The 27,538-nt window shown below is 49.6% G+C and overlaps 2 protein-coding genes across 2 annotated transcripts in view; both read right to left on the bottom strand.

The window, feature by feature from the left end:
- Positions 1–6,551: 6,551 nt before the first annotated feature.
- Positions 6,552–10,331, bottom strand: SUPT4H1 (SPT4 homolog, DSIF elongation factor subunit). Its single transcript, XM_011375083.2, has 5 exons — positions 10,163–10,331; positions 9,550–9,656; positions 8,342–8,397; positions 8,053–8,106; positions 6,552–7,649 (listed from the first exon to the last, which is right to left on the bottom strand). Exons 1-5 carry the CDS (start codon positions 10,229–10,231, stop codon positions 7,582–7,584), a joined length of 354 nt encoding a protein of 117 aa, XP_011373385.1. The 5' UTR covers positions 10,232–10,331; the 3' UTR covers positions 6,552–7,581.
- A 1,412-nt stretch (positions 10,332–11,743) lies between these two features.
- The window catches only part of RNF43 (ring finger protein 43), a 63,412-nt gene continuing 47,617 nt past the window's right edge, over positions 11,744–27,538 (bottom strand). The window contains exons 2-9 of the mRNA XM_011375081.2: positions 26,613–26,735; positions 20,505–20,579; positions 20,262–20,393; positions 19,537–19,641; positions 17,993–18,154; positions 17,364–17,466; positions 15,369–16,724; positions 11,744–13,175 (exon numbers count right to left, since the gene is read on the bottom strand). Of these exons, the coding sequence (XP_011373383.1) occupies positions 13,132–13,175; positions 15,369–16,724; positions 17,364–17,466; positions 17,993–18,154; positions 19,537–19,641; positions 20,262–20,393; positions 20,505–20,579; positions 26,613–26,735 (2,100 nt within the window). The 3' untranslated portion in view covers positions 11,744–13,131. The remainder of the gene's footprint in view (positions 13,176–15,368; positions 16,725–17,363; positions 17,467–17,992; positions 18,155–19,536; positions 19,642–20,261; positions 20,394–20,504; positions 20,580–26,612; positions 26,736–27,538) is intronic.

Here is a 27,538-nt window from a genome sequence, read left to right as displayed (position 1 = left end):
GTCCGTCCGTCCTCTGAGAGGGCATCCCTGCCTGGAACCCACCATGATTCTCAGCCTAACTCTCTACCTCCAACATCAGGACCACCAAGTAGAGGGCAAAATTGGAGGACAGGAGACTAGGGATCTAGTCCCCATCCTGTGTAACTTTGGGCCAGTCACCCAGTCAGCCCCTGACCCTCAGCCTTTCTATCTTCTATAAAATTGAGGAGGAGGTTGACCAAAGGACCTGTTTGTACTCTAGGAAGTCCCCCAGAGCAAGAGGGGCCAGGGACCTCGGAAGAGGAAGAGGCAAGGCCTGTGTTCCAAGACCTGCCCAGCTACTGGGCAGGCCATGGATTTCTCCAGCTGTCTCAGGGGCAGACCGCCCTTAGCTCAGAGAAAGCAGGAGACTAGGAAGGGATCTGGAATGGAATCCTCCCTTTATTTTGGCTGGGAACAAGGGGCACAGGGCTGCGGGGACTCTTTTGTCTGTCTGTCCCCTCCTGCCAGCATCCTGCCCCCTCAGGATTCCTCACATCCCAGGGACAGCTAGAGAAGCAGAAGGTGAGGGGTGGAAAGAACAGAGAGCTCTGTGAAGGCTACCCCCTGAAGGTCTCTGGCTGTTTCTTCCTTCACCTCCACATTCCACATCCTGAGATAGGAGCGGGGAGAGGGCGGCAGCCAACACATCTAGAGAACTTTATAAAAACACATTCGATCTGAACCTCATTTAATCATCATGCTGACCCAGTGATGTAAGCAATGGTCTCCCCATCTCAGAGATGAGGAACCGGAATTCAGTGAGGTTAAGTTTCACCTTCCTGAAAATCAGCCAACAGTCTGCATAGTTTCTGTCTCCCTAAGGCACTCAACTCAAATGGCCCCCAAAAGAACCAGGCCTAGCACACCTCAGAGGGGATACTCCATAAATGGTGGACATGCAGCTTGTCTCCTCACAAAGCCAGGTGCAAGAAGGGGGTTGGAAAAAGCAGTGGTTGGAACTCAAGGCAGACTTTCCTGCCCCTACACTTGTGACTGGGGGGAGTCGAGGGGTCTCAGTGGGTTACCAACTGGTCTGCAGAATCTGTCCAACAGTGAATGGCCACCCACCCCAGCCCCTTCCTTCAGAGCCTATTAAGCAGTCAGAAGGGGGAGGGTTGACTTCGAGGGCTGGGGCCTCAGCAACCCCAGCAGCAGCAGCAGCAGCAGCTCACAGCACTGGAGCCGTTAAAAAGTGACTCAACCAGAAAGTGCGTTTGAAGTGACGCCTGCCAGGGCCCCAGAGCCAAACCTCAAAAAGACGAAGTGAGAGAGACAAGCCCGCGGGGGCTGGGCTGGGGGTGGAGGCCTGGCCAGGAGCTGCCTGGCCAAATAAGGGCAAATGCTCCCAAGCTAGCCAATGAGGCAAGGGCAGCTGCGTCATGGGGCAGTGGCTGGGCGTGGGGAGGAGGTAAGAGGACTGGGGCAAAATGGGGAGGGGGGTGTGGAGGACAGGGCAGGGGCCCCAGCCCTCCGGGAAGGGTCCAAGGGTGAGTGAGCACAGGAAGGTGGTGTGGCCCTCATCCCCCAAACACCTCGGTTCTGAAGTTAGTAGACCTGCACCCTCAAGAGCCCCATCTACAGGTTGGGGCTCAAGGGGTCAAAAGGAAAACAAGGAGGACCCCCTCACCCCTGCTTCAGTCATGGTCCCTAGATCCCCATCTGCCGTGGCAGAACTGAAGGGAGGCCATAAGGGCAGCTGGGCTCAGACACCAGCATAGCCTTGCCTGGCCACTGACCTTGGGCAAGTGATGTAACTAAAACTCATCACTCCTCTGTGAAAGGGGGAGAATGCCTCACAGGGTGGTACTGAGGATAAAATGCAGTAATGAAGGTGGCTGGTTTTGAAACTGGTAATTGCCATACTGATATAATAATAGATTATTGTTGTAGAAGCACTGACCCAAAGGCTGCTCCTCACTCATATTCTTGCTTCCCAGTTGCTGTGAAAGATCCCTTTGCAAGGACACCATGTGGTTCTCAATTCTGGCCTGTGGTGTCTATAACAGGAAGGAGAAGGGTGGAGGCCAGAGGGGTAAGCTTTGTCCTACCTGCTATAGAAGCAGAATAGACATGACTTTCCCAAGCTCATCCACCAGGGATGTGACATGCCCACCTTGACCTCGTCCATCTCATCTTTCCGCTTGACTCCACTGAGCTCCAGACCCCGCCCCCATGTCCCTGCTCCCCTGGGGTGCAGAGCTGAGGAAGTGAGTCTACTCAGCTGCCCAGGGAAAGTGCCAGTGCTGAAGCTGCCTGCGTAGGGTGGGGGCAGCTGCTGGCTTCTCCCAGAGCCTGTGATCTTGCCCTGGCCACAGGCCTCCCCAGCCCCTGCTGGGACCACATGCCCAGGAGGAAGGCTAGGCAATGGCTGCCACCCTCTTCCTCTCTGTGGAGTTCTTCTCTCCAAAGCATGGATTTGCATTTTCCCCTATGACCTCGGATATTCAAGGCTACTCAAGCCCCCAGGGACGAGGTGACAGTTAAACCCCCTCTTCCGGCTAGTGGCCTCAGAGCACTCACTTCCTTCCAGGTATTTTCCGGGATGGGGGCTGGGGTTGAAAAGGTAGCAGTTGCTGGGTTTGGGGAAGAGAGTGAGGAATCCATTTTGAAGAGAAGCTGGAGTCCCCTCACCCTGGTGTCTGAAGTTGTCTCTTCCCTTCTCTCATGTTCTCTCTGTAGCACAGAGAGCTCAGTTTGGAGGAAGAAGAGTACACAGGCAGGAAGCGGCATATAGGAGTTTTTGAAATGGGCCTGCCAGTTCCCTGACTTCTTTCAGGCCCAGGCCTCCCTCTGTTGTGGGATGGACCTGCAAGGAAAGCTTGGGCTTCTCATCCTCTGCCCATGACCCCATAATGCCTGCCCTCCACTCTGGAGGGGCATGTTGAGAATGGGAGTGCCGAGGTCTGGAGGGGAGATATTTTCTAGCGTATTTCTCAGACGATCTGGCATCTTGGTGCCAGCAGCATGGGCAGCTTTCTCTGCGCTCAGTTCCTGCTTCCTGAGATCTTAAAGCAAAGAGAAGCACCAGCATCTGTGGGCAAAAGGCATTGAGCCGGGAAGTGTGGGACATACAAAGTAGCAGGAACCCCCTTTTGAGGTCAGGCTGACCACTGTCTCTAGGACTTTCTTCTCACCCTTAAAGTGAAGGGCTGGCCTAAGTCATGATTCTCCCGGCCATCACATGATCTGCATGATCTGCCTTCACTCCTTCTACAGCCTCTACACTCCAGACCTCACCCTCCACTGGTGAAGTTCTCTGAGCCCAAGGCCCAGGCAGGCAGCCATGTGCTTTCTTCCTCAGTCTAAGCCTTACTGACTCACACTACAGCAATTTTTACCAAGCATGGCTGTCTGTTCTAGCTCAAACAAGACTGGAAGTGTGATAGCCACACATAAGAGGCAGAAGTGACAGCTGACAGGCTGACATGAATCCAAGAGGCAGAAAATAATCAGTCCCAGAATCATTTCACAACATGATACAAAAACGAAGGTTTATAACAATGACTTTGAGCCAAGTAGAGGCTAAATCATATCCAGAATCCAATTAGCAAGGACGTATATATTAAAAAAAAAAAAAAAACCATGTTGTAAAAAAATGAGAGAACAGAGATTAAAATAAAAAGCCATGGTGCTTGAAGGAAAATGTTTCAGTTTTGATATATTTATATATGATACATGTATTGGAACATCTATTGAACAATAATGCTGGAGAAATAAGAGTCTTGCCACATCCAGGACTTATCTAGAGGTGGATAACTTTGGATCATGACAATCCTTCAGCTACACTTACTTGTTTACAGCTCTCAAACTGCTGTCACCTGAATTAATTAATGTATTTGATTCTCAGAACCATCCTAGGACTGAGACTGCCAACTGCATCTTTAAGTGAACTTTTATATAAAGTATAACATACAAACAGAACAGTGAACAAATCATGAGTATATAATTCAACAAACTTTCAGAAAGTAAACCAACCTAAGTAACCGGCATCCAGATCAAGAGACGATAACCAGCATCTTAGGAGCCCCTCATGCCCTCTTCCACCCCTACCTTTCACAGGTAACCACTACTCTGCCACTTAACACCAGTGTTTTGCCAACTGCATTGTACAGAAAGGAAACTTTGTTTTAGAGAAGTAAAGTGACTAAGAAAAGTCATGGCTGGTGGGTGGTGAAAGCAGCAGGGCTGCGAGGCAGGGACAGTGCCCCGAGTTAGATATGAGTATCTTCACCATGAGTTTCAGTGTTCCAGTGGGGAGTGAAGGTGCCACAAGTGGGCTGCAGATGGAGGGAGGTGGTGAGTAGAGAAAAGCAGGAGCAGTTAGGGGGCCAGCCGACACCTAGGAGCTGCTGGAGTGGAACACGAGATGCAGCCAGAAGAGAACTGGAGGACTGGACCCGTTTCCCAGTGCTCAGCACAGGGATCCTTGAGTAAGTCCCAAGGTTCTCTTCCTCAGGCCGTTTCTCCACACTGCCTCCCTATCTTTGGCTAATTTTAGACTTGGGGGCTAGAGATGTAGGTGGTAGGGGTAGGGTAATTGGGGGTGCTCAACGAACGTGTCGGGATGTGTATGATTTTCACTCAGCAAGCTGATGCCTCACGCTGGTTCTGTGGAATATTCACAAAAGGAGCAAACCTGCTGCATTTGGGGATAACAATGTCGGAAAGGGCAGGGTGTGGGCTATGTAGTTTTTCAGCTAAGCCTCCACTACTTGATCATAACCGAGTCACTTTAACTCTTTGAGCCTCAGTCTCTTTGGCACTGCGTAAGGATAACCGTGACACAGGCTTTGGTAAGGATCAAATAAGAAAATGGACATGAAAGCCCTTTTGTTAACTGTAAAATGCTATTTAAATGAAAGATTTTACTGATACTAAACCTGAAACAGACTTTTCAGACAAAGTAAGATGTTATTAGTCTGTTCTTAAACATTACCTGTCTCTTATGTGCACACACAGATCAGGTGTCAGGAAGGGATTTGAGTAAATAGCAGGTTGTATAGACAAGTTGGGAGTAAGAAGGTAGTGGCCATGCCCAGAGGGGTAAGGCCTCAGTCCCCAAACTTGAAGAGCCCAGCGTGAGTATTGGCTCTCACCAGCCCATCCTTGGGGAAAAGATGGGGAAACTGCTCTCCCCCAAGACCAGAATGTTCTGACCCTTGTTCTATCAGCTACCGATCCCTGCTGTGGACTGGCTTCATTCAGCAATGCACTGCCACTTAGTCCATTTTGGGGAGACACTCTAACCCTGTGGTGGGTAGGGAGTGGAGAATACAGAATAAGCAGGCAAGGGGAAAGTAGCCTGGTCACTACTGTTTCTAATCTGACTTGAGTCTGTCCTTGTTGAACTAAGGCAGAGTCTTTGCCTTTCTGAAGAAACCAAACCAGATCAAGATACCAAAACCCTGGGCATATGTGGGACCTCAGCAGTCAGAACAGCACTGAAACTTTGACAGGCACATGCACAGGGCACAGCAGTACTAACACTTAAAACCTCTTCCACACAGCACTGCTCACTCCCAGGGAGCCTTGAAGAATCAAATCCCTGTTTCGCTTCTTTGGGCTCCCAGCAGAGGATGGGACTCTGGAACTTTATTTCCTATCTAGGCTGCTAAGTGGAACCATAAGCAGGCTCAGGGTCCAGAAAGAATGAAAGTGAATTCAGAAGCAGCTTCCAGACCCTGCTTGGCACACTGAATCTGTGAAATCTGGTCACTGCAACTGGCCACCCCTCCCCCACAGGCACCAGTGCCTGTCTTTCGCTTCCTGAAAGGCCGACAGTTAAGGTCCCGGCTCAGTGGGGCTGAGACAGCCTGAGTGTGGTTATTTGTGCACAGCTCCTCTCGCCTCCCCTCCCCACAACTGTTTCCATTCTCACCAAGCAGCCACGTCCGGGTCAGCACACAGGACGACAACTGGGGATTTCCAAGGGACTTTTTGAGAAAGCCAGTGAAAGTTGGGTGTTGGCTGCACAGGCCTAGGCGCTCTTGCTGAAACCCACTTCTTCCCTCTGGGATGTAAGTTCTAGCCAGGTGTAAGCTGCTTCCCAAAGCTCCTTTCAGATTGAAACTGTAGAAACCACCACCACTGGGGCTCTTTCGGTTTGCTGAGCTGGGAAAATCCTTGAAAAACTCAGTTGGAACTGGGGTTAACAGATCATTCCTTCAGAACTTGAAGGTATCAATCAGAGAAAATGGTTCTGGTTTGAGGAGGACCTGTGAGTGGAGTCATGGGCAGCCTGGGCCAATCCCAGCTTCCTTCCCATGGGCCTGCCAGGACAAGGAAAGGGAAGAGGGGTGGTCTCTGGGGAGTCAGCATCTCTCCCACCTTCCCACACACTCCAGGCCATCTGTATTGAGACACTGACTCACTAGCAACACCAGGTGGCTAAAAGACACAAAGCCCTAGTGTAGGCACCTCAGCTAATGAGTCAGAGCTCAACCTGCAGTGGTGATTCTGGGCTTTTCTCACTATTGTGATTGACTATGCACATAAATTTTATATTGAATGACTAACAAAAGGAGAGCAAATGAATTTTACCTTTTATAAAAATTGTTATGGAATTTTCACATTGCTTCATTTTTATAACAATCCTAAGGCATAGAGCAGAGTATAATCATTCTTGTTTTACAGAGAACAAGAAACAAGGAAATCAAAATGGGAATACTAAGAGGATTTTTGTGTGTGTGGAAATTAAAAAACTGAGAATTTATAGTAAATTTTTAATTCCAAAACCGATAACTTACCTTGGCCAGTAATATGACATCATTTAGGGCCCCCTGCTAGGCCAGAAAAAGAGAGACCCACTACCTATGGTGGCACAAACTAGCCGACCAAGACCCAGCAGCCACTTGAGGGTCTCCAGTTAGGGGAATGAGGTGGAATGTGGGTAACTGGGGGAGGGAGAAGTCTGAAGTGCCACTGGCTGGCCTAAGTTACAGGAAGAGCAGTAAAAAGAAAACAGACAAGGAAGGAAAAAATAAAAGTATTAAACATGGGCAAGGGGAAAAGAATATTAAGAAGTCTCAGGATTTCAAGAGACATCCGCTGTGCCTGGTCTAGAGGACAGAAGGTGGCAACTGCTGGACATCAGGACTACCAGGATAAGGTTGCCTAGAGTCGTCAGGAAAGCAGACTTTCCAATGAGACCCAAGGGAGCACACAGAGACAGGTAACAGGGAGAAGAAGGGCCTCTGGGAAGGTGCTTATAGAGCGAGTTCTTACTATGACCAGCTAAGAAAGAGACGGCAAGATATGTCAGGGGATATGTTTACTGGCATTTGACACCCAAGTCCTGCCCATGGGAAATGGGGCTGTGGGTAGGAAAACCAGCATCCTAGTCCCCACTCAATTCAGACTCTATTAATCCACCAACTCAAACCACTCCCACCCCGCCAATAGTCCAAAGAAAGTAAAATGGCCCAGGAACACGCTGTGCTGTTCACTCAACATTCTGCTGAGTTTCAGAACTGGAGGGTGAGTTCTGTCCATTTGGTTTCACAACAATAAATAAGCAGAGGTAAGAGGTGGTGGCAAAGACACTGGCAGCCACGCGTCCTGCTAGGTCTTTATAGCTGTGTCTCTGGATTTGTAGGCCACTCCTCGACTTTTCAGCTCTCGCACGATTCCTGCAGCAGAAAAAGAAAACAGTTCTGTGCAGGAAGGTCTCTCCGCCACCATTTTGGAAGAGGGAGGACTCTAAACAAAACTGGAGTTCCTAGACTGCTTATCAGATAGTCCTGAGTGATTGGCTTGTTACCCTGAAGATCTAGGTGTTTGGCAATGACTTGGTAGGAATGAGAAGAAAAAGAGAGACACACTGTAGTTGTTAAAAGGAAGAGTTCTGAAGCCAAAATGCCTGGGTTCAAATTCTGGCTCCAAACTTACTAGTTGGGTGACTTCAGGCAAGTTATTTAACCTCTGTGCCTGGGACCCTTGTAGAGTTGAAAGGACTGACGTTAATACACATAAAGGACTTCCACTTGCTTGGCGCAGTAAATAAACATTGGCTGTTATTATGACTGTTATTACCTTGGGGAAGGCGACCAGTGACTGATACCGCATATACACCGGGCTTAAAGTTACCTGAAAGAAAAGAGATTGCAGTGAGAGTGAATTAAGAGTAAAGACCAAATGGAAGCTTTAAGCTAAAAGAAATGCTACAAAAGCAATCACTTCTGGCTACAAATGTTAAATGACAAAACCCAGAGCACTTTCCTTGTCTTTCCTACAACCCCATCTGTCTCACTGAGGCCACTTCCCCACTGGACAGCAACACCACCACGACTAGGCCAGGATAAACAGAAAGGGAGTTACTTACTGACTCGCTGCCACTTGGAAACCCAGCTGTCCTCTGGACTCATCATTGCAATAATTCTAGGAAGAAAAAATAAAGTCAGCCCAAGCCTTGCCTATTATAGAAGAGAAGACTAAGGGAACTGCCCTCTTTACTGTTCTCATCTAGCACAAAGTTTTGGGAGAGGAAACCCAAGACTGATGGGTTTAAAACTGACTGCCTTAAAATTCCACTCCTGAAACTTTGATTAGGTTGGTTATTAAGTTTTGGTTTGGTGACATGGTTTAGCAAAAGTGACTCCATTTTGGTCTGTTATTTTTAAACAGTGCTGAAAAATGAAGAGACTAAAATATTGAGTGTGCACATGCATATATAGAAAGTAAAGGTTCTACAACAATTTTTTTTGCTCAATCCTTTATTCTTCCATAAAATAAATCAAAGAAGGAATAGAGTTGGCACACTTTAAAGGAACTTTAGCAAATACTGGGTTTGAATCCAGTTTGTGTGTCAACCCTAACTAGCCTAGAGGCTAAAAGAAAGAATAGTTCTTCTTTAAAGAATACCACCCTCTGGCTCCTACCTTGGAGAAGGAAAATTGAGACCTGACCACTTAACGTTTATCTCATTTCCTCTTCTCCCTAATGAACAATCTCAATAAGGGAAAGCTTTTCTAGCAGGGCCCCTCAGAGCTATCTAAATGCATCACTTTGGAGCTGTAATTCCCCATTATTGTACCTTTCTTTTTTTTCATTTTCAAAAAGGATCCTCTTGCATTCAACAAACATTTACTAAACATCCGTAACCTCCTTCCAGACCCCGTGTCAGGTCCTGGTGTACAAGTCCCTACCATCATCAATGAGCTGACGGTCTAGTGAAGAACTGTCCAGCAGAAATATAATGAAAGCTACACAACTTATTTTAACTTTTCTCATAACCATGTTTAATTTTACCTAACATATCCAAAATATCATCATTTTGAGATCTAATACAAAAAATATTAAGTTATTTTACATTATTTCTTCTTGTGCTGTCTTTGGAATTCAATGTATATTTTACTTAAAGCATATCTCACTTTGGATTAGCCACATTTCAAGTGCTCAATGCCACAAGTGGCTAATGGCCACTGAACTGGACAGGATTATGGTCTAGAAAGCCTGCTCCACATTTACTTGGTGGAGTAGGGTTGGGTGAGGGTAATGCAGAAGTGAATGAGGAAATCTAAAAGGGCTTACCCATCAAAGGAAGAGCTGGTACAGTCATATACCATCTCTCGGTTACCCTTCATTTGAAGGTATGCATCACAATTGTCACAACCGTCATATTCAAACTGGTCTATAGTCTGCGAGAGAAATTTTTTTGAAAGGACAGAAGTGAACATGAACAAGACCAAAAAAAAAAAAAAGCAGCTTTCTCCATACCTCTACCTGGTCCAGTAGAAGGCTCCCTACATTGACTGTCTCATCCAGTCTCATCAGGTTCGCCACTCACCACTCCCACAGCCTCATCCTTACACTCCTTCCTCTCTTGTTCACAACTGCGTTTTATCTATTCCTTTCCCAGAGTCAGGCATCCTCTCCAACTACTCTCTCAGCTGCAGATTCCCACCCTTCTCTGACTCCCAGTGTTCTTCGGCTCTAACAGAATTTCGCTGAACGTCTGTTAAGGGTCATACTTGGGCTAAGTGCTTAGCATTCAAAGGCACGTAAGACCGCCCGCGCCCAACACTGCAAGCTCTGTTCCTACCGACGTAAACAATGGCGTCCTGCAGCTTCCCGCATCCCGTTCCACCTTCCTTCCCCCAGGTTGGGTCCCCATCGCTCCTACAACCAGGATCCCGATGCATACCTTGACCAGCGAACACAGCAAACAAGCCCGCAGGTGCCGCAGGTCTTTCGGCACCGTCTCCAGAGCCATAGTCTCCAACAGAAGAGGACCGAACTTCGCCACGGGTACCTCACCCACAGAATATAAACAGCAAATTACCCAGAATGCCCACCACTTCCGATGCCCCAGACTTCCGCTTCCGGTGTGGGAGGCCGCGGTCTCCGTCTCTCCCCTCGCCTTGAGATGGTTTCTCCCGCCTGAAGGCGGGGCTGGCCGGGAGTCACCTGGGCGGGCGCGCGCCCCCGCCACCTGGGCTGGCGCGTGGGCGAGGCCCGGACGGCCGTTGGGAATTGTGGGCGGGCCTCGTGGGGGGAGGGGCGGTGCGGCGCGGCTGGCGCCTGCGCGGGAGCACGCCACGCCGCGGGCCATTTGATCTAGGCCGCTGGCACCAGGCCGGCTGCCGGTCCCCTTAGGAGGATTCGGGATGACAGCCGACATTCTTTTTTGTCTTCCTATTTTTAAAAGTGCAGGGCCTTAGAGAGTCCACTGTCTCCCTCTCGATTATCTCTGCGGAGACGGAAAGAAACCCAGTCACAGCCTCTCCTTCCTAACTGCGAGAGCATTATAGGGTGTCCATTTGCTGTCCACAGGAATGCTGGCCTGAGAGCAGACAGCAGGGCGGAAAAAATGCATATTTAATTATTTTTTAAAACTCTTTACATACGTTTCCTCGTTCCAGCTGATAATTTATGCTTTATGTATCTTTTAGCATTTAGACATTTTCTTTACTTCAGAACATCTGTAGGAGATTGAGTGTCCTTTATTATTTTTTTCATTTTACCCTGTATGAAGCTAAATGCCTTTCTCTGTGGTTCAAAACGGCACCAGACCACCAACACCCCTACCAAACCTTTCCCGGAGCAGCAGAAGGGGAATATACTTTTATGAGGAAAGCAAAGGCTTCTCCAGGCCCTGTGGAATTCTTCACACCAACACAGCACCAGCTCTCTTGATCCACAATTGTCCCATGTGTAGGCAGAGCACAGTCATTTGTGTTTATCTGATTGGAGCTTTGGGATATAAATAGTTTCAGGCCCTGCTGTTCTGTCCTCTCAACCAGACCCCCTAACTGAAACAGCTTTTTCAAGGTAGGCCTGCTTCTTGTGTGTGTTCAGCTGGGCTGTGTGACTTGAGGTTAGGATGTTGTCTATCACTGAATACTTGCCACTTTGGAACATGATTTCACTTTTATCTCAGGGGCGCTCTGCAACAACTCTGAAGTAGACCCATCTTATGGGAGGAAAAGTGAGGTACAGTATGAGCCCGAGGTCACAAAAAGAGTTACTGAAGCACCATAAATTAAAGTGTGAAGTAATCAGTACAATAATAATACAGATAATGACTGAACCACAGCGAGAATCCAGTCATGCTTTCTCCTTCCCAAATCTCACTTAACTATGCTTTTAGGGGCTTACCACTCTACCCTATCCTTTCATAAATTAGGGGCTAGCCTCTGAATCAGAATTCATTTCTGTTGATGTAGAAGACGAAGTTGTTATCCCGAGTGACAGTCATGAGAGAACAAAACTACGAGACCAGACGGCATTTATGGATAAATATATTAGCAAATAAATACATTTCTCAACATAGTGCCTGATTCAAGCGTCTTTCTGTCTGGTTCAGATATAAATACCCATGTAGGTGCCTAAGTGCTAGTTCCCCACTGACTCTGAGGGAAGAAGAGTCCCAGGTGGGATCCTATGCCTACTTTGCTCCCACATTCACATTCCAAATGGGATAATGCCTGAGAGGCCAGCAATGGTCATGCTGTCCTGGGGTGAATGTCACCCTAAGGAGGCCCCTCAGCCCTTGCCCACTTGGTACTAGCTGCTCAGACCAGACTTTCTACTCTCAACTCCACTCTCATATGCACACCTGCCTGTGTGTCCCTGGCCTGTATGGCTTATACTGGAAGCTAGGCCTCTGGGCCATCTAAACCCAAGGGTCCCACTTTGCTTTTCCTTTGTTCTCCCCTGTTCCCCATGCCTGCTCTGAGAGAAAACTTCTGGAGAAAAATTCCTTGTTGTCCTTATCCAGCTGTAATTCTAAGCCTCTTCCACTTTCAATCCATCCTCCCTCTTCCTAGATGAACTCCAGCAGAAATCCTCTTCTTTCTGCTCGCTGCGGGACTTTGAGATAGCAGATCTCCAAGGAAGAGTTTTTCTCTCCCACTATCTCCACCCCGCGACTCCCAGGGAAACAGGGGCTGCTAGAGTGACAAGGGAGTTTGGAGCTCAGAGGCTCCATCCCAGGTTCTTCAAGTTGTATCACCTCGGGGAGAGAACTCCACACTCTGGCTTCCCAGAGCCTCCCCTCTAACTTAATACAGTGTATCTGAAAATTAAGGACAAGAAGGGGAAAACATACTCTGTTATATACCAGGGCAGCTACTGCCTGGAGAAGTTGCAGAGCCCCCACCTTTTTTTTTTTTTTTTAAGGCTCAGGGCTCACTATGCTCCTGGTCCTTTTGCAAAGAAGGAAAATGGTAAGAGCCAGGGAACTAAAGCTGGTGTGCAGGATTCATCCAACGAAGGAGGTGAGAAGGGGTCATACATTCAGCTGGACCCACTGGCTGGACCCACATGAGGCTTGGGATCAGGGAGACCTGCTGTGGCTGGGGGAAGGAGCAGCACCTTTATAAACACCTATCTACCCATACAAGCTTCCTGTTCTCAAAAACAGCCTTCAAGGGAGCCAGCCCACACAGTAGCTGGTTCCCTGCTGGACAGAGGCTTGCTGTGCTGCAGATGTGTTCTGCAGACAAGGTCCGGAGCTGGGAGCAGGAAACAACACCTCCTACCACCCACTATCACCATTCTTCTTCTAGTGGTTCCAGGAGGTTCTTTCTTCTCTCAGGAGCAGGACTCTGCGCCAGGTAGCGCCCCAAGTCATCTGGAGCACACTCTTGGTTGGAGGTAGGCCTGAACGTTTCACACGGCCTGTTCACATAGCTCCTCAACCTCCTCCTCTGACCCTGCATTTAGAGAGAAGGGAGGAGAGAGGTCACTGAGGGTCAGGCCAGCCCCTTGATTATACCACCTGCAGGAGAGTATGGCTGGGAAGGAACCACAGAGAGGGAGGAGCAGGGAATGTGTCCAGAAGGAGTGATTAGATTGAAAGCTGAGAAGGGCACAGGAAGAAGAAAACAAATCCAGACAAAGAGAAACATATATAATAAAGAGTGTGTTACCAATACTTACTATTCATTCATTCTCCCAATAAATATTTATTAAATACTCATGAATCTGGCCTGCCACAAGTGCCAAACAGAAGGCCAAAAAGAATAAGCAGGGACTTTACAACATTGTAGGAGAGAAAGTATGCATGCAAATGGCAATTATGCCAGTGAGATAGGACTGGGGTCATAAGAGATGAATAGGGGAAGGGGAGAGATCACGTCCAAGTGGAGCAATCAGGAAGGGCTTCCTGAAAGTGCAGATAAGTGACCTGGTCTTGCAGGAATAGGTAAGAATTGGATTTATGGGAATAAGAAGGCAGAAGAATATTCTGGGCCACAGCAACTGCAAGAGGTGTTGACCTAGTTTGGCTAAAACATGGGGCAAGGGAAAGGAAGGAGAAGAGTGGAAAATTAGGTTGGGAAGGAAGATGAGAGCTACATGGTGCTAGAGCCTTAAGGCCAAACCAGCTTGGATTTTTCTTTACTGTGGACAAAACGGAACATTTGACTTTTTCTGGACAGTTGACCTTGGCAGCAGTATGGAGGGTAGGTGGGTGGGGTAACTGTGCTGCACAATTCTCCACTACATAACACTGGATGGCCAGTGCCCAGACTTCATGGCCCTGTAAGAGGGAAAGGAAGATCTAGGAGGCTCCTGCCCCGACCCTTAGGTTGCACCTAGGACATAAGCAGGGGTCATAAGTACCAGAAGAGAATATGATAAAGCTAGCAGAGATAGTTAACAAAACCTGGCATTGACCGGATTTGGGAAGTGGGGAAGAAGGCGGCACTGAAACTAGTTCTGAGTTTGGGGGCGAGGGGTGGTAGTCTATCACCGGCAGTACTGAGAGTACAGTACACACATGACAGGGACCCAATGGAATCATCAAACGCATGGCCAAAGTCTGCATTTCATGGCTCTGTGACAGTGATTATTTTCTCTACTGTAACTGTTTGCATGCCTGTCTTCTCCAGACTTGGATCTCTTGGTTGACAACTTCCATGTCCTCAGTACCTAGCCCAGAACCTAGCAAATAGCAAGCACATAATACAGAAAGGAAAAAGAAAGAAGAAATGAATGGATGGATGGATGGATGGATGGATGGATGGATGGATGGATGGATGGATGGATGACAGCAGCTTTCAGATCCTGCCTATAGAGTTCCCTGAGGTCTTATACTTTAGGACCTCTGGCTCCCCTTTTGGGATGGAAGGATCTTCCTAGTGATGTCTGTAGGCAAAGAAATGTGTCATCCACACAATGGGAGAAGATGGGGAAGAGCAGGAGGTGGAAGGTTCTGGAAGAGGAGGATTTGAGCAAATAAATACCAAGTTAAAGTTGAGGATTTACATAATCACAGTCAGCTATATAATACAGTAATAGGGATGCACTGAGCCCCCAAGAAAATTAGGTCGGTCTTATTAACAGGGAAGCCCTAGCTAATCTTTTACCCCAGGAGAGAGGAGGAAACTTAAGGACCCAGGGGGCTGCTGGGAACCACGCATTATCTCTTTTTTTTTTTTTTCCTTTTTGCATCATTCACATAGTTTTTCTCATATGGCCTAGTATTATGGATATCAGTAATTATTTCTCCTCCATGCTCTCCTCAAGGGCAAGGAACACTTCTTGGCCGTCTTTGTATTTAAAGCTAATATTGAGCTGTATGTTTTGGTATGCCTGTACCAAGTATTAAAATATAAAAACTTCTATTTGAGCTGCTGCCCCAAACCAAACCAAGGACTTTCGATGTCTCAGCCACACTAGGACTTCTCTGAGAACTTCCTGTGATCTGGCAACCAAAGGAGTAACACCTGCCAGAGGCAGAGCACTGTAGCCAGCATCCTATGCTGTACCAGTTGTTCAGTATTTTGAATGTCGTCCTTGATATACACGTCTCAGCTTCCATCAACCCTTTGTTGTCTGACTTCATTCATTCTGCAATATCCAGCTCTAGTCTCCTCTCCCCACCACTTCCCCTGAAAACTCACCAGGCTGGGCTGGCAGCACCTGGCAGTGTGGGTAAGGGCATGGCCTGCCTTCTGGGGTGCCAGAACTCCATTCAGAAGGCCTGTCCCCAGGTGGGTGTGGTCCCAGGGGCTGGCGTGGAGTCAGACACAACCACGCTGGCTGTGAACTTGAGTAACAGGGGCCTGAAGTTTCTGGGAGCAGCCTCCTGTCCAGGCCCAGAGGTCCGAAGATCAATGGGTGGACCTCTGGGGACCAAGGGTATGCCAGGCTGGGGCCATAATGTGGAAAAGTCTGGCAAACTGGGTGTGCAGTCAAGTCCTGGGGCCGAGAGGCTGGGGTGGGCTCTGAGGGACACCCCCGCCGTTTCCTCTGTGGGTGTCGGACAGGGAGGCTGTATTTTTTCAAGTGGAATAGGCCGCTGTGACTGAGACTGGGGCTGAAAGCATCAGTTGGGCCTGGGGCTGGCTCCGTGAGGGCCCTGGGTCGTTGTGGGTAGGAGAGCTGCCCTGAAGGGGTTGATGTGTTGGATCTGGCAGCTTGCTGATCAGGAGCAGGCAGATCTGGCTCGGGTTGTGTCTGAGGAATGGCAGGTCTGGACAGGAGGACCCCAGTTTCTGGGCCAGGCTTCCTGCCATGCCACTGGAAGCGCTTTTTGTAGTGGTGGTGCCGGTGGCGGTGGTAGTGGACGTGGCTGGAAACCTGGGTTTCCCCTTTGGGTACCACTGAGTCCAAAGAACGAGGCCGAGAGGTCATGCTGGGCTGAGTCTTCACCACCTGGGGATCCCCTTCAGGACTGCAGTATACCAGGGGGTCAAAGTCACTGCTCAGAGAGCTGCGGAAGGTGGAGCTGCTGCCATGGATGCCCTGTAGGCTGACGTCTGTGCAGTTGACCACTGAGTCACTTGAAGAGCCATGACAGGGCCCCGAACTAGAGTCACTGGCTGGCCCATCTGCCAGGTAGCCACTGCGTTCCGTGCAGTAGCTTTCTCCAGACCCACTGGTGTCATGAGGCCTGGCCCGGCGTGGGGGTGCCGGGCAAGCGGCAGCGTGCTGCGAGGTGCATTGGAGGCGGCTCAGCCCCCAACCCTGTGTCAAGGGGTGCTGAGCCACTGCCAGGCGCTGCTGCTCGCCTGGAGCCCAGGGATGTGTAGCTCTGGGGAGGCGGTGGTGCCGAGGGCCCATGCCTGGCTCCTGGGATGGTACGAAGGGACCAGGTTGTGGGGGCCGAACCACTGCAGTCCGGGAAGGGCCCAGCAGATAGGCAGCAGGGAGGTGGTAGTGGGCATGGCCGGGATGCTGGCGAATAAGGTGGAGTCTCTGGCCTGGTTCCTGGTAAGATCGAGAGGATCCCAGGGACTGAGAAAATGAATCTCCCTCTGGAAGAAAGAACCAAGAGCACAGGTGTTGGTACAAACCCACAGAAGGTGCATTCAGAAAGGTGTGGCGATAGCGTACCTATTTGAGCCTGCATAGCCTGTGAGCTCAGTCAGAGTTTGGGGGCCCAAGGACATTCCTAACCTGACTGTGCCCTGGGATGCCCTTGCTCCCTCCAGTCGGGTTGTCCCCTGGGAGTTCCACTGTGCATTGCAACATTTCCTTCTCCCATCAGTCATTTGGGGTTCTTTCACCCAAGGCCACTGCAAGCCAACACTGCTCCTTTGGGTGAATTAGAAAAAAGCTCTCTTTCCTCAAGATACTTTATATCTTTTAGAAAATTGTCATAATATCTTGGTTTTGTTAGAATAGGATATTTTATTGTGAGAAAATATAAATCATCCAGATTTACAATCAACAAAGTTGTTATAAAAGCAAATATTTTTTTAAATAATAAAGATGTTTACAGTGTGAATGGCCCTCTTCCTCAGATGAGGCACCCCTGAACAGTGTACAACTTAAAACACTGTTGAGGCAGTGCTGATTTCTCCCCAGCTTCAAGGCAAAACCCTTTCCCAGAGGGAAGTCATGTTCTGGACCCATCTGCCTGCACGCAGGAGAGTCCTTGGCCCACCTCCTACCTACGATGTTGAACATGCAGAGGGGACAAGTCCGATGCTGATGCAGCCAGGGGTCCACACAGGCGCGGTGGAACTCATGGAGGCAGGAAATGACCCGTAACTCCTGGAGAAAACAAGGAGGTCTGAACCAAAGTTATCTGCAGCTACAGGATTGTCCGGGAACCAAGACACTCCTCTGGCCTCTCCTTGCTATCATCTACTTGCAAAAGACTTCCTAATAGAATAGAAAAGGCATGGGCTTTGGTATAAAGTAAACCTGGATTTTGCCACGTAGCTGCATATGACCTTGGGCAAGTTTCTTAACAGACAGTTTTCTGCTTTACACTAAGAACAAAGAACTAATCTACCCTCACGCCACGTGGTCATGAGGCTAAAAGGAGATAATGCATCTAAAGTACCCACTGCAGAGCCTGGCACATGGTACACACTCAACAAACAATTGTTCTCTTTCCCTGGAAGACCAGAAAAATAACCAAACGTCAGGGCTGTCACCTACCTCTGCCCCATGCAGGATACATAGGACACAGATGCAGCCAGAGCACCCATACCAGCCTTATGTGTCTCTTCCTCGAAGCTTGAGCTTCCCTCCCCAGCCTAGCCACAGAGGTCAACCACGAGCCATGCCTTACCTGGCCCTCAGAGAACTCCTCCAGGCAGATGGCACACACAGGGGCTGAGCTGCAGCTGCTAGCTGAGTCTCGCCACTCAGCCCGGGTCCTCTTGCAGCTGGCCCGGTACCTCCTGGTGGCCAGCTGGCTGATGGCCCAGGCTGTTCGCTGCTGAAGGGGATCCTGGGAAGAGGGGTGGGGCTCAGAATGGGACAAGGGCTCCTTTCTCCTTACCCCTGGACCCCAGCTTGTACTTGGTTCTCAGTCACCCAGATAGGGCACATGGCCAATTGACTACTCTTAGGAGTTTGTCCCTTTCGAGCTCATATATGGTTCTGCCAAGCAGGCCAAGCCTTCTCACCCTCTCCTACTCATCGAGCTCTCCTTCCCTCGATGACCCATGAGAGACACTTTTTATCCACCTGCCTGCTTGACATCTCAGATTAGATATCTAATTGGCACGTCAAACTTAATGTGCCACAAACTGAACTCCCTAATCACCCCTAACCACATACCTGTCCTCCCCAGCCCTCCCCGTCCCAGTGAATGGCAATTCCATTCTTTTAATTTCTCAGGTCACAAATCTTGGTGCCATTCTTGACTCCTCTCATTTTCCATGATGAACCCATTAGTAAACCTGTTGGTTTTACCTTCACAATATACTGAGAATCTAACTAAATCTCACCCCTTTCACTGCTACCTCCCTAACCCAAGCTACCATTATGGTCACCTGGACTCACGTAATAGCCTCTTAGTTGCTTTCTCTATTTCCAGCTTTGCCTCCCTGTGATCTAGTTTCCTCGAGGCAACAAGAGGGATCATTTTAAAACTTGATGATGGCATTCGTTCTGTTCAAAACCCTCCAATGGCTCTCATTTCACCCAGAGTAAAAAACAAAGTCCCGACAATGGCCTAAACACTTCAAAACAACTGGGCCCTCACAGACTCTGTCCTCACCTCCTGCTCTGCCCTCACTCACTCCCTTCCAATCACATGGTCTTCTCACTGCTCCTCAGACATCCTGGCAGGCTTCTGCCTCAAGGCCATCACACTATGGTTTTCTCCACTTGATCACTTTCTCCCCAGATATCTGCAAAGGTCACCCCCTCACGCAGGCAGGGTCTTTCCTGTCGTGTCATCTTCTCAGTGAGGATTCCTGGCCTCACTTTAAAAAGGGAACCCTGTCCCCTTTTGCATTTTACTTTTCTCCCTAGCACTTATCACCATCTAAAATACTATATATATTTTTTACTTATTTATTTTGTTCGTTATCTGTCTCTTCCTACTAAAATGAAAGCTCTCAAGAGAAAGAATACCTGGCATATGAGGGAGAGCGCACTGTATTTGCTGAATGAATAATTGAATGAATGAATGAATGAATGAATGAATGAGCACACCTACGGAGAGAGGCTGCTGGAAATCGACAAAGTCAGATGCCAATGTATTTAGATATAAACTGTTGTACGGGTATGAAGGCACTTTCCTTCCACACTTTCCCTTCCTGCTCCCCACCCTTCTACACGCAGACACATGCCCACCTCCACCAGGGAGTCCACCCTGCTCACCGGCCTGCTGTGGCGGGGGCGGCACCGGATGCGCAGCACTGAAGCCAAGATGACCACAAAGATGGTGCCCACCACTGTCAGGAGGATCCACACATCGTAATCTGGCTGGGGAGGGGGGGCAGGGGGGCGAGCAGAGAGGGAAAGGGTCATACTTCTAGAAAGATCTGGGCCAATTTGAGAGGCACATAGGAGCCCAGGAGACACTCAAGGTCCCCTTGAGTCTTCGAGCAGAGGGAAGAACCCGCAGGTGGGGTTAGATGGCTCCTCTCTCCCCACAGGCACTCATAAGAGAGGGTCCTCCAGATGTCAGCTGTGACAGGTATTATCTAAAGACCTGTGTGCCTGGGGAAAAGGGGAAAGGGACCCTCTGAGAGGACGGAGCTACCCAGGTAGCAGCTGGGTGAGGTTTTCAGCCAGCAGAGAAACACCAGCCACTAAGAGCCCGGGGCTCAGTGGCCAGGGTTTCATTCTGGCTCGGCTAGTCTGTGCCATGAAACTACAGAGCTGAAAACAACTTTAAAACTCAGCTGGCCCAATCTGTTTATTCTGTAGATGAGGCCCAGAGAAGGGAAGAAACCTGCCCAGAGACACACAGCTAGTGGATGAAGTTGGCCTAGAGGGTTTCTAGGTCTCTTCGACTCCAGGAGTCTAAGGGCTTTTGGTAGGAGTTGCCATGAGACAAACTGGGGCTGAGGTGCTGGGGTCTAGAGATCCGGCGTGCTTACCCAGGTTGGGGGCTCCTTCAGCTCGATCCTCACATGGGCCTTTCTGTTCTTGTACACAAACTCCATCAGCTTCTCGGCATCGTTACCCCAGATCAGCACCACTGGCCAAGTCAGCCCCAGGGGCTGCTGCAGCTGCAGGAGGGAAAATGCCCACAAGGGCTGCTGTGTTCTGACTTCTTCCCCTGGTACCTTTGTTTTCCTCCACGCAGCCCTCTCCTCAAACATCCCAATATCCTTGGGTACCTGCTCAGCAGCAGCTCGGTCCTCAGTGATGTCAAAGAGGACGGCGCTGGCTCCTCGCTCACCTGCCATTCGAGCCTGCAGAGACACATGGCAGAGGTCCCGCTGGGTTCAGAGAAAGACACAGCCCAGCTGAGCCCCGGCCTCACCTCCTCACACACCCACTCCTTCCTAGGATCCTGTGCATACTGCACCTCTGCACATACATACATACCACATGTAAGGAGTCAGTAGGACTAGGATCCCCTGCCCTGTCCTGAGCTCACCCAGGTCTCACTGCCTTCAAGGACAATAGTCAATCCTTCCTTTCGTAGTGGAACAAACCCTGAGCAAGGTGGTGAGCTGGGCTTAGGGCTAAGAACGAATAAGACCCTGCCTTCAGGGTCCCATCAGTCTGCCTTCACTAAGAAATATGAAAACAGAGTAGGGAGTGACCAGCACTCCCAGGGAGTGGGGGATGACCAGTCCCCAGTACTGAGAAGGGGAGAGGAATTGCAGAGAGGTGGAGAGCTCCTTCAGAATAGAGCTGGGCCTTCCAGGGCCCAGCCGTGCCTGACCAGAGAAGCCTGCAGGGCATCCCCCCAGCTCAGGCAAAGTTCCAAGAGCCTGGGACACTGCTCCCAACCAAGGTCTCCATGGCCCCAGGCTCAGCCCATCTCCTGAGCTCTCTCTCCTTGCTGCACTCTAGTTTGCTAACTCTCTCTGGCTCCAATTCAAGGACTTAATGGAGTCCCTATCCAGTGCTTTATCCCTTTGTCCCTTCCCTGAGGGTGGCACTAAAGACTTAGGTGGGGAGGGACCTGAGAGGCTGTTCCCACGAGGACACAGCTGTGCACACGTGCACATGCATGCTCACCAAGGCTCCAGGAGAAGGCTTGGGGAAGCAGAATCTAGACAACCAGTCAGAGCAGAGGCAGAAAGAGAACTAAAAGTAGGACTCTAGGGGCTCTGGGTGAGGGGTTAGAGAAAGGAGATAAGGGACAAAGGTGAGATGGAGGCACAAGGGCAAAGGACCAACAGACAGACACTGCTCCCAGCCTTAGTGTCAGGTCTCCCTGCCCAGCACAGCCACCTCCAGCCTTCTTCCCGACTGAAAGCTCATCTTGTAATGGCATCAGGCTGGACCCTCATGCTCAGAGGGGTCTGCGGAGCCTCTGGGGCCCTCTTCCAGGCACTGAAGGAGTTAATCCTTCTGCAAGTAGTGGTGGCAGGAAGAGGAGCCAGTGCTGGGGCTTACTCACCCTCTCGGTGCTTTGATCTCTGCTTCCCTTCCCGGGGAGAGCCTGTTGGGGCAGATCTCCTGCCGGGCAGGCCAGGGGAGCGGCTCCCGCTCCCTGCTCCCCACTCCCCAGGCAGCAGAAGGGCCAGGGGCCCCCTCAGAACAGGCAGCCTGCAGACAGGGGAGCTGGGAAACAGTGGTGGAGACACTCAAGTGGGGCCCTGTTTTGGTCAGGAGGGTAACTTCCTCTTCTCTCCTTCTGTCCCTGAGGAGCTGGGCTGGGCCCTCTACCAGCACCCAGGCCCAGCCCGGGCCCAGGCTTGCCAGGCTCATTGACTGGAAATTCACAGGCCTCCAGAATGGAGTTACTGAAGAAGTTGAGAGGTCACAGCCTTCATCCACCTCCTGCCCACTTACTCCCAGGATGCCCACCCCACCTAGGCAACCCCTGGCAAAAAGCAGCTCTCCAATCTTCAGAGCCCTCCAAGCCAGGGTATGGGAGCAGCCCCAGGGGAAAAGGAGAGGGATTCCTACTGCTACCCTCATAGTCCAGGACTTGGCCAAGGGGTGTGGAGGTCACCCCAGCAGTCACAGAATTGAGACTCCTTGATCCTCTGTGCTGCCAGGGGCTTGTGCTTCTCATCCCCAAAATGAACCCTGTACCTAGCCCGGCCTGGAAGAACATGAGGGGAGGGTGCAGACTTCCTCTTCTGGAGATTTTACCTCCCCACCCCTCTCTTTGAAGGATTGGGGTAGGAACAGTGGAAAGTAATTACCCTGACGTTCAAACATCCCAGCCCATTACAGCCCATAATTACAAAGTTGTAAAAGTGATCAAAGAGAGAGAATTGGCCAACAGGAGAAACAAACAGGACTTTCAGGCAGTGGGTGTCTGTGTCCAGAGTTCTAGGAATCAAAAAGCAAGATTGGAGGCTAGATAGCAACCCACTCTGGGGCTATCCACGCTTCCCTTCAGTCCACCTGCACCAAAGAAAGTGGGAGGGAGGTGAAGAAGCAGCACTTCTTCGGGGACTTGAATCTGGAAAGCAGAGCGGCAAGCAGGCTCTCTGGAATGGAAGACTGGGCCTTAGAAAGACAGCCCAGAGACCTCTGGGAGCTGCAGAGTCAGCCAGCCCCCTGGGGGCAGCAAGCAAGGCTGCCTGCCACCTCTAGCAATGGCAGCCAACACATCCCGGGACTTCCGTACTATGCTCTGCACATCTCTGGGCTTTAGATCTTCCTTTCCAGATGCAGTATCTATATGTCTCCTCCTCATCAAAGATTGACTGAGCCCTGGGCAGCAAGCCAGGCAAGCCAGGCAAGCCAGGCCTGCCAGAATAACTCATAATCTAGTTGTGGAGAAAAGGGAGAGAGAGAGAGAGAGAGAGAGAGAGAGAGAGAGAGAGAGAGAGAATCTAGTTGTGGAGAAAAGGTATATATATATATAAAATTATAACTACATATATATAGTTATATATAATTATAGTGCTTATCACAACATTCTAGAGTACAAATGAATGAAATAGGTGAGTAGTTTCCAAACCTTTTTTCACTGCAGAAAACCCTTCGCTTTATTCTCCTCACCACACACACACACACACACACACACACACACACACACACACAAATCTTCAATATACAAAACAGATCAAAGTGAGCTGAGGTTGAGGGTGGGGCTGGGGGTAAGAAAGATCCTTGGTTTCGCCCTCCCCCAAGGCACCTCTGTGAAACCTGGGGTGGAAAACGCGGACAGAGACCCCAGTAGCGGTAGCGTACCGGGAGGGAGGGATTTCTGCTCCTGGTGTACTAGCTGGGCTGGGCTAGACAGAAAAGATTCAGTAGAAGAGGTCGGAGGAAAAAGAAGGGAAATCACCTTTATTGAGACTCGCTCTGCCCAGACTGTTAGGCTTGAGTCCTGAATCTGGTACCAACTATTAGCTGTGAGACTGGGCGAGTCACATAATTGTTCTGTGCCTCACTTTTCTTTTCTGTAACTGGGGATTATAATAGGACCTACTTCACAGGGTTGTTCTGAGGACGATATAAGTCAATCCATATTAAACCTTATAATAGTGCCTAGTACATAGTAAATGTTCCTTAAGTTTTAGTTATTATTTTTTCAGTTATTTCTATGTTCTTTGCGTACATAACTTCATTTACTTCTCACAATAACTCTATAAAATAGTCATCAGCCCCGCTTTTGAGTTGAGGAAACCCAGGACAGAAACCAGTTTGGGTGACGGGATAGGGGGAGGTGGGTAGTGACAAGAATGGAAGAATCCAGAAAATTATGGTGAGGGTTTCAGAGATCAAGAGCGATAACAATGAAAGTAGAAAACTAACTTCATTATAAAAGCATGGGATGATGATGGCAATAGTGATATTGCAATCATTTATTGAGTGATAACTATGTGCTTGACATAGGCTAAGAGCTTCCTTCTGAACTGTCTCATTAAATCCTCATGCCTACCTTATGATGTAAGTCCCATTATTATGCCCCTTTTACAGATGAGGAAACAGAGGCTCAGAGAGATGAGCTAAAATGCCCCGGTCACACTGAGGGTCAGTGGCGATGCCAGGCTTCAGACCCTACGCTGTCTGGCTTGAGAGCCCCAGCTGTCAATGTTGATGGCACCACCGACACCAATCGAGCTGATTGAGGTCAGCAGTGTTCAAACTTTCCTCACCAAAGACCTACCTTTACCTATGCATACCTTGAGCTATTTTTTAAACAATATATTTTACCAAACTAGCTGCATTTATTACAATTTACTTTCCCATGAGATAACTTTTATTAACACATTCAACTGTTAGAATTTCAACCAAAAGCAAAAAAATCGACATTTTAGTTAAGCCTGTGGGACTTCTTAAATATTGGAAGTAGCTCAAAGACCCACATTACTTTCACAGAACTCCTTTGGGCCAGGGGATCCCAGGTAGGAACTACTTGGTCAGGTCAAAGGATGAGATCTGAGGGAAGCCCTTGGACCTGACCAGAGGGACAGCTTGGGGCTAAGGCAGTTCCCACCAGAGGTTCCTGCCCAGTGATGGGGGAGATGCCAGGGGAGCAGCCTGGGCAGTGACTGCAGGATCTCTGAGAGAAGAGGTCACAGGGCAGTAGCCAAGGCACTTCTTTTAAACCCCTAATGTTTTTTGTGTTTTGTTTTAGCTCAGGCACCATTGCCATTTGACACATATCGTTTTCATCCTCACAATAATCACTGGAGTAGGAAATAAAAGTCCCATTTTCTGGTGGTGGAAACAAAGGCCCAACAAGGTTAAACTATCTCCAAGAGCACTGACCACACATCCCTTGCTTCCTAGTGTCTGTGCCCACACCTCAATTCTCCTACAGGAGTGTGCTCTTCTGAGGGGCGAGAAGAAAACCTCATATGTGGACACGTCCTGACAGGCTGCCAAGTGTTCACCGGTATGTGAAATCATACACTGCTCTAGGAGAACAGCAGAGCTTCTCTGAACTCTCTTCCCCCATCTCTCTCTGTCTGTCTGTCTCTGTCTCTGTCTCTCTCTCTCTCATACACACACATACACACTCCACTCACATTCACACTACCTAACAGTGAGCACTTGTCTGTCAAATGACTAAATGAATGACATTTGCCTATATTTTGAAAAACAAGGAAAATGAAATAGCCAGAAGCAGGGTAACTTCAGCCTCAAAAATTCTGCTGCCTTTAAGGGCCCTCACAGTCTTGCAGAGACGCCACACCCTCCAGTTCCTCCAGGTGTGTCCTGGGCCCCATTTCCCACCTCCCCTGGAGTTCTCCTTTGCACTGGCATGGCCAGGCTGGGAGAATATCCTCACCTACTTGTGGGCGCCACAATCAGAATGCTGTTCACATACCTGCCCCCTGTGGGATTACATAAGAACCCAGGCTGTGTCCTTGAGACTCGTGGCTCAGTAAACAGCCCTCAGAAGGATCAGGAAATCCCCAGGGGATCTAGGCCTGAGTACAGCGAGCAGGCATACAGGTAAGTAAGAGCTGTCACCCTCCTCCCTTACCACCCCTGGGAGCAGGACCCCCTCCTCTAAGTCTGACTGCCCATGCCACACACAATCTAACTACACTCTGGCTTATGTTACCATGAGAATCTTTTCACGTATGTTTAGCCTTCCTGGCCAGAATGGAAGGTAACAGAGCAGAGAGAGTAAAAGCCCCGGTTTGAGAACTGGATAAGACTCAGTTCAAATCTCAGCTCTGCCTTTCCTAGCCTTGTCCTCCTGGTGAGTTACTAAGTTTTTGATCCTCACTTGCCTTACAAGTCGAATAGGGAATAATAATGTCTAGCTTCCTAACTGTTGTGGAGGGTAAATGAGACTATACATATAAAGACCCTGTCCCACATCTCACCTAGCACATGGTAAGCACACAGAAAACAGTAACTAACGTTAAAGCAGGGATTACAAATGCAAATGTTTACAGGGCCTGTGAGGTAGAGGCCAGTGGGGAGCACGGCAACCAGGGAGCCCGCAACTGTGGAAAGGCTGCCATGGTGCCCGTAAATATGCGGGGCCACTGGGTTGCAATCTGGGAGGAAGAGAAGGAGTGTTTTAAGGGTAGGAACAATGGGTTCTGTTTCTGCTATTCTTTGCTCTGAGGCTGGGCAGGAGCAGCAGTTTAGGAGATGGGGGCAGGAGATGGGGGTGGGGCACGTGTCCTAGTGACAGTCAAAGGTTCTGTTGGTAGACGGGTGGTAGAGAAAGGAGAGAGGCCTGAATTTCCACCTCTCAGACCAGTCTTGGCTTAGGAAAACCTGAGTGAATTAGGTATATAACTCCTAGGAGACTCGTGGCCAGAGAGCACAGGGATCTCTCACAGCCTGGCGCCAGGTGAAGTTCAGAGTGTGCGTGGGGTCGAGAGTGAATCTACCTTGCTTGCCAGTGACAGGCAGGGGCGGGGGGCCCGCTGGGGACTCTCCAGCTTGACGATGCTGATAAATCCAGGTTCCAGATTGTCATCATCACTGGCATTACACAGGTACAGGGGGTGGGACTGCAGGGAGAGAGAGAGAGAAAGACATGTTAGGGAGACTCTAGGGAGCAGGAGTAAGCCGTGGGAGCCAAACACTTCTCTGTTATAGGCAGGTACCAGGCAGTTCCTCGGTGCTAGGAAAGAGTGGTGTCTCCTTACTAGATTACCTCATACCAAGCTAGTAAGCATTCATTGTCATTGCAGGGCCAATGGTCCCAGGGCCAAGGTGGGGGCAGAGAGGAGTGAGGGATGTCCAAAACGGGGACCTAACTGAAGAGCCTGCTGCAAAGCAGCCCAAACAACCCTCAAGCCCTTGTTTTCCAAACGGGCAGCCACAAAGCGCTTTACTCCCAGCCCTATCCTCTCACATTTCCTAATTCTACCTGCACCCAACACCCCTGGCTAAGAGCTGTATCAGTGCTTTCAGAATCTTGCCTTCCTTCCTTGCTCCCCCAGAAGAGTGCTGAGTGTTGCCTGTGCCTCCTGCCCTGGGGGCAACATTCTGAACGCATTGATATGGCCCTCAGCCTGGTGTTGCTAGATGCCCTCCCCTGCCCCTCCCCCGCAGCAACTGTTGGCCCATAGACTCCTATCTCCCATGGGGCTTGGGTCTTCTCACTCCGTGCTGCCTTGTCCTTCTCAATTCCCTCCTTTGCCCCTGCCCTATCACCACCCTGGGATGAAGCAGGGTGATGATAGGGAGAAGAGACTATTTGGGGATGAGGCTTGGCTAACAGTTAAGCCTTGAACTGCACAATTCTTAGGGGCTCATCCTGTCCCCAGGAATGATGCATTAAAGATGGAGCCAGCTCAGCCCACCTGCT

This window comes from Pteropus vampyrus, unplaced genomic scaffold (genome assembly GCF_000151845.1).
Source record: "Pteropus vampyrus isolate Shadow unplaced genomic scaffold, Pvam_2.0 Scaffold261, whole genome shotgun sequence".
NCBI classification, from domain to species: Eukaryota; Metazoa; Chordata; class Mammalia; order Chiroptera; family Pteropodidae; genus Pteropus; species Pteropus vampyrus.
This window is presented reverse-complemented; position numbering and strand designations above follow the sequence as displayed.